Source organism: Furipterus horrens, unplaced genomic scaffold, assembly GCF_987537825.1.
Source record: "Furipterus horrens unplaced genomic scaffold, mFurHor1.1.pri manual_scaffold_6, whole genome shotgun sequence".
Classification (NCBI taxonomy): Eukaryota; Metazoa; Chordata; class Mammalia; order Chiroptera; family Furipteridae; genus Furipterus; species Furipterus horrens.
Genome location: NW_028327176.1, coordinates 45,231,956 through 45,242,177, shown reverse-complemented (window position 1 = coordinate 45,242,177; position 10,222 = coordinate 45,231,956). Strand labels below are relative to the sequence as shown.

The following is a 10,222-nucleotide window of genomic DNA, read 5'->3' as shown; positions in this document are numbered from 1 at the left end:
GCTGGAGGGAAGGTGGATACTGGGAAGAGGAGAGCACAGGGAAAAGAAATTGGGACAACTGTAACAACATAATCAATAAAATATACCTAAAAAAAGAAAAAAACAGATAATATCAGTAAAACATAAGAAGACCTTGAACTAAAAAAGGATTATCTTTCGTGGTGGCTAATTGTTTTTCCCTTCTAGAGATATTAGTCATTAAATATAAAAATATCTATTATAGCTGTTTATAGAGGAAGTGGTGAGTGGCAAATAAAAAGTAAGAAAATTGAAAAAAAAAAAGTCAAGGACACAGAGCTGATTGCTAAACCAGTCTCCACTATGTGTAATTTGGCAGGTAGAGTTGCTGACTCTGGTTTCTTCTCCCCAGTTCTGCAGGGTCTCCTGGCTGACTTTTGAGAAAGACAAACGAATAGCTGACAACCAAGACAAGCTTGCATCTTACAGTCTCTCCCTTGGCTGCGAGCACTAGACACTCGAGACTCCTCTTGTAGCAGCCACCAGGATCACTTTCGGGGGAGATCTGAGCCCTGGCCTGATGCAAAAAAAAAAAAAAAAAAAAAATTGCTGTAGCACTTTTGGTCTTCAAGACTAGAGACCCAACTTCAACCTGTGACAATCCAATATTAATACATCTGTTGTGGTGAAAACATTCAAGGCTAATATGATAAACAAAAGGGAAATCTGGCTTGGCTTCTCTAAATGTGGTTGTAAAATGAAGCATCCATTCCATGAATCATAAAGCAGGATTACTTTCATGAGGAAGGCACACTTGACTGTTTTAAAATAATAATGTATTAACTTGTTATCTTCAGTGCTCCTTTCTATGAGTGTTTCTTAAATTTACCAGGATTCCCGAGACCTTCATAGATTTTGCTGATATCATTTATTGACTATCTACTCATGTAACAAGAGTTTTACCTTTATTATTTAATACATCAACCCCACAGGTCAGTAGTATCATTCCCATTTTAAGAGGGAATCTAATTAAGGCTCAGAGAAATTGATTAACTTCCTTATGGTAACACAGCTAATAAATGAGCTCTAAACTTAGGCTGGTGAAGGCTGCCATTACAGTTTAGTTGTCATGTACCATAGAAGGAACCATTTAAGCTTCCATTACTGAAATATGTTTACTTTAGTTCTGCTGAGGATAACTTTATCCTTCCATTCAGAGGATCAGTGGGCACTGAAGAGTACTGGAAAACCTTCTCTGAAAGACCAAAAAAAAAAAAAAAAGTTGGGGAAATGACAGAGGTGGACTGGAGGATAAGCATGGTCACTCCAGGCCACACTTCCGTTACACTGAGGTCATTGTTACAATGGCCCGTGTAATAACCTGGCAACACAGAAATCTCTGGAAATGAAGGAGGTGCAAAGGTTTCCATTGGAACAGTCCCATAGCAGATATGAGGTGTTGGGTTTTGGGGCTGACTGCCTATTTCCAATGAAATATATCATGTGAATTTGGGGGGAAACAATATTTAATATTTTAAGATTACATTTTAGAAATTTTCTCCTCACCTTAATTTCAGTCATATATTTTCTTGGAAATAAAAAAATTCCCTACATATCCCTATTTAACCTTGCCAGTTCTGATGAAGATACATTACAATGAATCATGGGAATTTCTTTTATGAGCTCATGTTCTACATAAAAACAGCTCAGCTACTAAAAGGGACTGATCCAATTCTTATGGACCAGATTCAAATTCGTCCTGGTTTCAAGAAAGTGGAAGCTCTACCAAATGATTTCCTCCGGACTGAAATACATTAAAACAGAATAAAACTTAACACCCAAACTTGCTACATTTTCTCCAGTTACCAAAGAACAAAGACACCAGGCTAAATTTCTTTTAAATTATTTTATTTTTGTGTAAGCTAAAAGGAAATTTACACACTGAAATCTCAAAAGACCTTGGGCATGCACATTACCCTTGTTCTTCTACATATCTCTCTTTTTTTCCATAGGAATTTCCCCAAACATTTAAAACCCATAGTTTTTACTGTATATACAGCCTAAACCATAGCAATCTATGATTATGTCATTTTACACTGTGCAAAATCCTCAAAAAATAGTGGTATGATAGAACAAAAAAATCAGTAACAAGTAAATTTCATGGTAAGACATTCATATAATTTGGTCCTTCTCAAAACCAAACTGATTTAAAAGACAAAATCTCTTTAAACCCCTAGAATCAAGTTCTGACAATGATCCATACCTTATAACAGAGGAGCAATCGATGAAGTACCTTGCAAAAAGGTCAAACAGCAATATGCCAGATTGAAAAGATTAACAAGAGCACAAAAATGCTAACAAAAGCCAGATCTGAAACAAACCCACCCCACACAAAAATTTTTTAAAAAAATTTAATGATGACTTGAGCTTATTTATGATAGCAAAAGTAATTCAACATATGATATGAAAAATAGGACATTCAATGCAATCTGAAAAGACTGAAGGGGATTTCACAGACAGTGGAGATTTGAGTTTTTAATTTTCTTTTTTTTTATTTCAAAAGTTTTGTAAGAAGGACACCACCAGTGTATTTCACAAAGACATAAATGTATACACCCCAGCAACACAAAAAGAATAAATCTTCAAAAATGTTCACCCCCAATTATTTACATTTTTTTCTAATATAAATTTAGGACTTCAGTATGTAAATAAATATACATTACTATGTATACCTTTCTAGTGTGGCTTACCAACAATTCAGCTGAACTTGAATTTTTTTAATTACAGCAGGTACGCTTTTGATGGCATGGAAGGGATGGAGGGAAGGAAAAGCAACTGGAACTGTCCAATTCCTATCAGTTATCAGTCTGCTTTCTCTTGGGAGCTTGTGGAAGGTGTTAACGTGGCTGGGAACATCAACACCTTGGCATGCATGAACGTTAAGTCAGGAAGGCTAGTGATCACCTTGATGGCTTCTTCACTGAGGTGCTCTTCTCTTTTTGGTTTCCTGTTGACAAATGAAAAGTGAAAAGTGTGTTAATGTGACTCTGCTGTGGATCAAATAGGATAAAAGCCACTCTCAGGGCAGTCAGTTAGCAATCTATGGGGACTTGACTATCTTTTTCTCAACCTGAACCTCATAATAAATACTTTTGTGCTGTGTACTTCCTTCCACATCTCTTATGAAGATGCATGCCTTATTTATGTATTATAGCTAATATGTACAAACAGATATTCACACGTACCCGTGTGTAGCTCACAGCTTTCCTTTTAAGGTTAGGAGCATCTACCCAGGCATACTTTTAAAATGTTACTAAGCAGAAATATAGTTCAGAAACCCTAATAGCACTCCACCCAAATGGACTTCCCCCTGCTTACAGTGAAACTACCAAAATTACCTCTACATAAAGTATGTCTGGCACAAGACCTTGTAAGTCATTTTAACTTCAGGCACTCTTCAGCCCTAATGGGGGGAATTCCAGGAGAGAAAGCTCTCGGTTTAAAATCACCCATCTCAGCCCCACTGGGATGCAGACAGCTGGTTCAAAAGCAGGACCACTAGGAAGTCAGCTGCTGATGCTGAGGGTGTACACAGGCAGGAGGGACTCAGGAAGAGGGGAAATTCTGAAACACTGTGGGTTCTCTAGATGAAGTACATTTTACTACAATGGCTCTGGGTACGAGAAGTGGGCAGTTTGGTGCCTAGCAAAGATACAAAGAACTCCTGGTGACCCATGTCTTTCTAGCAGGTGAGCCACAGAAAATGCCAACAGAGCCTCAAATGGGGTTCAAACTGAGCACATGATTGAAACCCAACATTTATTGGAAGAATGGTTGTGGTGATAAAAATACTAATTTTAGACCAAAGTTCATTTAAAATCGCTGGCTTTAAAAAGCCTCATCCCTTTTATGATAAAGGGTAGTTGGTACTCTGTGAGGTGTCACAAGTTGTTCCTGCCACCTAAATACTGTATTTTTCGCACTATAAGATGCACCTGACCGTAAGACACACCTAGTTTTAGAGGAAAAAAAAAATTCTGAACCAAATGGTGTACTAAAGTATTTAATAAAATATAACAGAATAATATTTCAGCCATGTAAAGTGAACATCAGTCAACAGTGGTATTAAGAACTATCATCACTGTCATTAACAAATGAGGAGACTTTAAGGTTCAAGTACTCTTCTATTTTCTGGGAACCCCAAGAACTCATCATTGCTTAGTGTCAGAATTTATGGGAGCCTTTAATAACAGGCATTGGGGAAGTTAAGAGGTATCACTAGTTGTGACAGTCACTGAGAGTATCACTATCCTAGTTACAGGTTCTGGCAGACTACCCCCAGTACCTGTTATGGCTAGTGATACCCCTTAATCCCCTCAGTGCCTGTGTTACTACTAGAATAGTGACCCCACCATAACTCCCTTTCTATACTACAAACTTCAGCATTTATGGCTGCTCACCCACCTACTGCTGGCCTCCTCACACAGAAATCTGGTGTGCACTGGAATCAGTATGGAGGTAGACGAGACAGCTGTAGCATCTAACAGAGCCAGTAACCAGCCAAGAACATGTTACTTCAGCTCCACCCATCTGCCTCTCGTGAATGGCAGAGCTTAAGACGCAGTGACTGGTGATTGGAGGTGGTTCTACTGACACAGACACCACCCAGGTCAAAGACAATTGGCAACTGGTACTGTGCCTCATACCCGTTATTAGCCTCAGCTGATTTGACAGGTCAGCGGTCATAGCTGGGAGTGTCAGGTGGCCCTCTGCACTCTTCCAGGTCCCAGCTGATGAGCAGAGGCAGACGGCAACTGACCAGACACCCTGAGATTCAGCAGTAAAGTGGGACATTTAAGCATCCCCAGGGGTTTCGTGTGGGCCCACTGCTTTCTCTTCCAACAGCTGTTGTCACCATTGACAGGTTAGGTGATACACATCATGGTCTGTGATGCAATATTTGCTCCGTAAGACACACAGACATATCCCCCCACTTTTGGGGAAAAAACAGTGCACCTTATGGAGCGAAAAATACAATATGTTCTTTGTTCTGCAAATGGGTAGCAGAAAGTCAGGAGGAATACAAGATAGACGCAGGTTTTTATTTTATACCTAGACTTTCCTGTTACTACTTCTGAATTCAGGCTGAAATCGAAAGATTTTATAGAATGAAAAATCAAACACCAGACTTTTAGGAACACAGCTCTTCCGTGGGGCACAGGTCAGCTTTAGGCACTGTGAAACCATCAGCACATCAACCAATAATGAACTCAGTTCTAGGGCTTTTCAGCAGAATGAAATAGCACTGAAATTTTTTCTGATTAAATCTACATTTAATTGTACTTAAATGGTGGCAAAACTGTAAGGTGGATGTTTGATGGGAAATTAGATATCTGCATCATTCTGAAGTAAAACCAGATAGTTCACTTTTTAGTCTCAAAGTAAAAAATACATAAACTGGAAAATGTTAGCCTCTCACCAATGGTTAATCTTAGTATCACTAATGATGGAGTCAACCAGAATTGATGTGTCTTTTGATGCGATACAAACCTATGATGTATTCTAGCCAAAATGGTTTACCTGGCTTCATCAAACCTTTGGATATACTCTCCAGTTTAAAGGAAATTAGGAGGAATAGAGAAATATTAACTACTACTTGGAGGAAGCAAAAAGAAAAATCCAGAGGTTGGGACATTCTTCAGCACAACTGGCGTGATCTTTTTTTAATAAGCTAGTGTTATAAAATGCTAGGTTAAAAGGGACTTAAGAGCCATAACAGCCAGGTACAACAGTGTCAGATGCACACTGGTTTGGACACAGCAGAGAAAGTACGCTGTCAGAAATCTGAGTACAGCCTGCGGCTTAGATGAAATGAAAATCTGCTGAAGCTGACAGGGGGAGACCACTGATTGCAAGGATAGATTCCATTCATTGTGGACTATAAAGTCTAATTTTTGGTTAAAATAATACACAAACATGTATATTTGCATAGAAAAAAAGCTGAAAGACTATGCACTAAGAAGTTATAGTGAGCTGAAAGGCAAGAATATGATAATTAAAAATTTTTTGTTGGCTTATATTGTCTTACTTTTACAATATATGTTATTACTGCTTTTGTAATAAGAGGTTCTTAAGAACAGTAACAACATTGCACCTAAATGGATGTCTTCAATTGTTGAGTACAGTTGGGGGATGGGAAAGGAAGAACCTTCTACGCAAGGAATGATTGGTAAAGATCATTCTAGGGTTTCTACCAACTCTCATTTCAGAGGCACTATTTGGAGGCAATGTGAAGCTACATTTAAAGATAAGCAAGGAGTTTTCTTTGTGCGTTTATCTGAAGTCACTGTGTATTGACGTGATTTAGTTTTCTTAAAATACAAGAAAATGCTTGTGGAGAATTTGAAAATAAAAAATTATATCAAAACCTTTCTCAAAGCCAAAGGCAATGACCTACTTTTGATCTATACTCTCTCTCGTTAAGATTTATCCTTTTTGTCAACAGAGTACAATTAAGAGTTGGCCCTGGCTGGTTTAGCTCAGTGGATTGAGCGTCGGCCTGCGAGCTAAGTGTCGCTGGTTCGATCTTCCAGTCAGGGTACATCAGAGAAGGAAAACTCTGACTCCAAAAAACCTCCGCTGCCTTGCGGCATACCTCTTCAGGGGAAAGGCTAAGGGAGTAAACCCTGACAGAAAATCCGGAGCCGGAGTCCCTAAGGCGGTTTGACGTTGTAGTCAACACCGGCAACTCCTGCGGCGCACCTGAAGCCAAGCTGTATTGACTCCGTCTTTCCCTTGGACCCTTCAGCTGCGAAGAGAGGGGGGGTCTGCTGCATGGGCAACAGCAGACCCTCCATATCACCCTGCCCAGGCTCTGTAGCTTCAGCGTCATCGCAAGATGTCGATTCAACACGGGAGGAGACAGATACGATGTCACTCCCGAGTCGGACTGCACAGCCATTCTCGGCGGTGCAGATAGACTCTTAAGAAGCTACACCATCGTCTCTCGAGACGGACGGCTGCCGACGACAATTAAGAGTCCATAAATAAACCCATACATTTATGATAAAATGATCTTCAACAAGGGTAGTCTTTCTAACAAACAATGCTGGTACAACTGGTATCCACGTGCAAAAGAACAAAGTTAAGATCCCTATCTCACATCACATTAAAAAACTAACTCAAAATGGATCAAAAACCTAGATCTAAAAACTGAAACTAAAACTCTTAGAAGAAAACCTAGGTGCAAATGCTCCTGACTTTGAAGGAGGCATTAGTTTCTTAAGATGTGACAGCTAAAGCACAAGGAACAAAAGAAAACACATATACATTCTACTCATTAAAAGTTAACTTTTGCTCTTTCTCTTCAGTGAGGTGGCCAAAGAGCCTCCGCATCAGACGCAGAGATGCATATCTTTGCGAAGACCCAGACCAGCAGGACTGTCTCCCTCCAGGTGGAGTCCAGTGGCACCACTGACAATGCTAAAATTAAGATCCAAAAAGGAGGGCATACCACCTGACCAGCAGCGACTGATTTTTGAGGGCAAACAGCTGGAGGACGGCCGCATTCTCTCAACTACAACATTCAGCGTCCCCCCTGCACTTGGTGCTTCGTCTGCTGGGTGGCATCTTCGAGCCCTCCCTCCGCCAGTTCGCCCAGAAATACAACTGGGACAAGGTGATCTGTTGCGATTGTTGGGCCCACCTGCACTCCCTGTGCTGTCAACTGCTGCAACAAGTGCGGCCACACGAACGACAGAATCGAAAGCACATTAGTGGTTGCCAGGGGCTGGGGAAAGTGGTAGACAGGGAGTGACGGCTAGTGAGTACGAGATGCCTTTTAGGAGTGATACAAATGTTCTGGAATTAGAGAGTTGTCATGGTTTTGCTAACTCATGAATATACTAAAAACCACTGAATTGTACCCTGGAGAAGGGTGAGTTTTATCTCAGAAGATAAAAAGAGATGTACCCCTTTCAACAATTAGTCCTTTGGCTTGTATAAAAACTTTAGTTAGAGGTCTGTGGCTACTAACTAGCTGGTCACCCACTGATTAAAATGAGGAAGTAATTCTTCTCTATATTAGAAAAGTTAAGCAAGGAGGTGAAACTATTTTAAAACATTGCAATTCTTTAAAAAATAAGTCACTTTCACAATCAATGTATGGAAAGTGAAGAGCACACGTACTTTCTCTCACACGTGAAAAAGCACTTAGAAGAAAGGGTATGGGGCCTTGTTTGTTACACGTCAAATTCCCTCTGCCTAAACCACTGTCTCTTTAACCTTCTCTTACCTTCCAGTCCCTCAAGGCTTTTCTACCCTGTCTTCTCTGTACTGTCAAGAGCCAAGAAGATTTTGCTGAGCTTTGCACTCTATAATTTACTCAAAAGCAAAAAGAAAAATGAAACAAACAAAAGGAAAACAACAAAGACATTAAAAATGCTTTCTGAAGCTATATATGCCATCCCTTTTCTCTTCCCTAGACAACTGAGAAGCACTTATGGGGACATTTTATAGTATTTCCTTCTAGTTGTAAGACTTGTAAATATTTGTACCTCTCACCATTTTCAAACAATTAATTTCTCAAAATAGAAAACACAAAGTTGGCAACTTATTTTCTTTTCAATTTATTGTATTTTAAATATAAAGCTGAAGCCCTGGCCAGGTAGCTCAGTTGGTTGGAGCATTGTCCGAGTAACACCACAGTGGTGGCTTCGATCCTGGGTCAGGACACATACAGGAATTAATCAGTGAGTGCGCAAATAAGTGGAACAACAAATCCACGTCTCTTTCTCTGTGTCTCTCAAATTAATCAATCCCCCCTAAAAGGTCGTTCCATAACTATAAAGCTGAACAGGTAGTAGAGAGTAATTCAGTGCAGCTACAACAACAGTGGTCACTAGGATATCTCAGTTCATCCCATAATAGCACAGAATAAGGGGGGAAAATTAAAATAACTTCCTAAAGTGATAGAAGAGTTGGAATAGTTCCCTAGTGTACATACAGCATGTTTCAAGGAAGAGCTAAAAAGTTAGGCGAGCAAGTTAACAACGTGGTTTTAGAGCTCCTCCTAATGGTACAAAGAATGAATCTGCAACACTGGAACATCCAAAACTCAACTTGTTCTTTCAGCAAGAGTGCAGAGAAAAAAAAGTTAAGGAAAACAGTATGATTGTTCTTAGAAAAGATTGTCTGAAAAATAGCAGGGTAAAGTCCAAACAATATAAACATCAGTTTTTTAAAAAACCTTAATGTTCATTAGCTTTTGGTTAGCATATACAGAAAAAAATGGGTAAGAAATGTATGAGAACTTCAACTTGAAAATTTAATTTATTTGGAAATAGAAAAAAATTAGAAAGCAAGCAAAACACTCGCAATGGCTTTACTTACAAGTAGGTTCACTTAATAATAGGTTTCAACAATGCCCGTTAGCATTATGTCAAAGAAATAGGGGTAACGAGAGCAATGGAGAGAACCTGTGGATAAATGAGCACATGCATACTACAAATCCATTTCAGGGAAAAGTTAAGGGAAGCCATAATTATAATTATAAAACAAATAATAGCTTTTCATAATTGTAAGTATTATCGTCGTCGGCAGCCGTCCGTCTCGAGAGACGATGGTGTAGCTTCTTCAGAGTCTATCTGCACCGCCAAGAATGGCTGTGCAGTCCGACTCGGGAGTGACATGGTATCTGTCTCCTCCCGTGTTGAATCGACATCTTGCGATGACGCTGAAGCTACAGAGCCTGGGCAGGGTAATATGGAGGGTCTGCTGTTGCCCATGCAGCAGACCCCCCCTCTCTTCGCAGCTGAAGGGTCCAAGGGAAAGACGGAGTCAATACAGCTTGGCTTCAGGTGCGCCGCAGGAGTTGCCGGTGTTGACTACAACGTCAAACCGCCTTAGGGACTCCGGCTCCGGATTTTCTGTCGGGGTTTACTCCCTTAGCCTTTCCCCTGAAGAGGTATGCCGCAAGGCAGCGGAGGTTTTTTGGAGTCAGAGTTTTCCTTCTCTGATGTACCCTGACTGGAAGATCGAACCAGCGACACTTAGCTCGCAGGCCGACGCTCAATCCACTGAGCTAAACCAGCCAGGGCAAATTGTAAGTATTAACAGCATTAATAATAATGAATATCTGCTGAATGAATCAATAAACATTTTAAAATGCTGATGTATCACTGACAGCAGAGATGGTATGCCAATCAACCAATATTTGCTCTTGCAGTAGTGATTTATTGGCTCATAACGATTAGCTTCTTATTAG

At 40.0% G+C, this 10,222-nt stretch overlaps 1 protein-coding gene and 1 pseudogene across 2 annotated transcripts in view; one reads left to right on the top strand and one right to left on the bottom strand.

Moving 5' to 3' along the window:
• Positions 1–1,849: 1,849 nt before the first annotated feature.
• The window catches only part of AFTPH (aftiphilin), a 62,978-nt gene continuing 54,605 nt past the window's right edge, over positions 1,850–10,222 (bottom strand). For both annotated transcript variants that reach the window (XM_090281393.1, XM_090281394.1), the window contains one exon: positions 1,850–2,965. In XM_090281393.1, coding sequence (XP_090137519.1) covers positions 2,821–2,965 — 145 coding nt within the window. In that variant the 3' untranslated portion in view covers positions 1,850–2,820. The remainder of the gene's footprint in view (positions 2,966–10,222) is intronic.
• On the top strand, positions 7,365–7,763 carry LOC150006071 (ubiquitin-ribosomal protein eL40 fusion protein pseudogene; annotated as a pseudogene).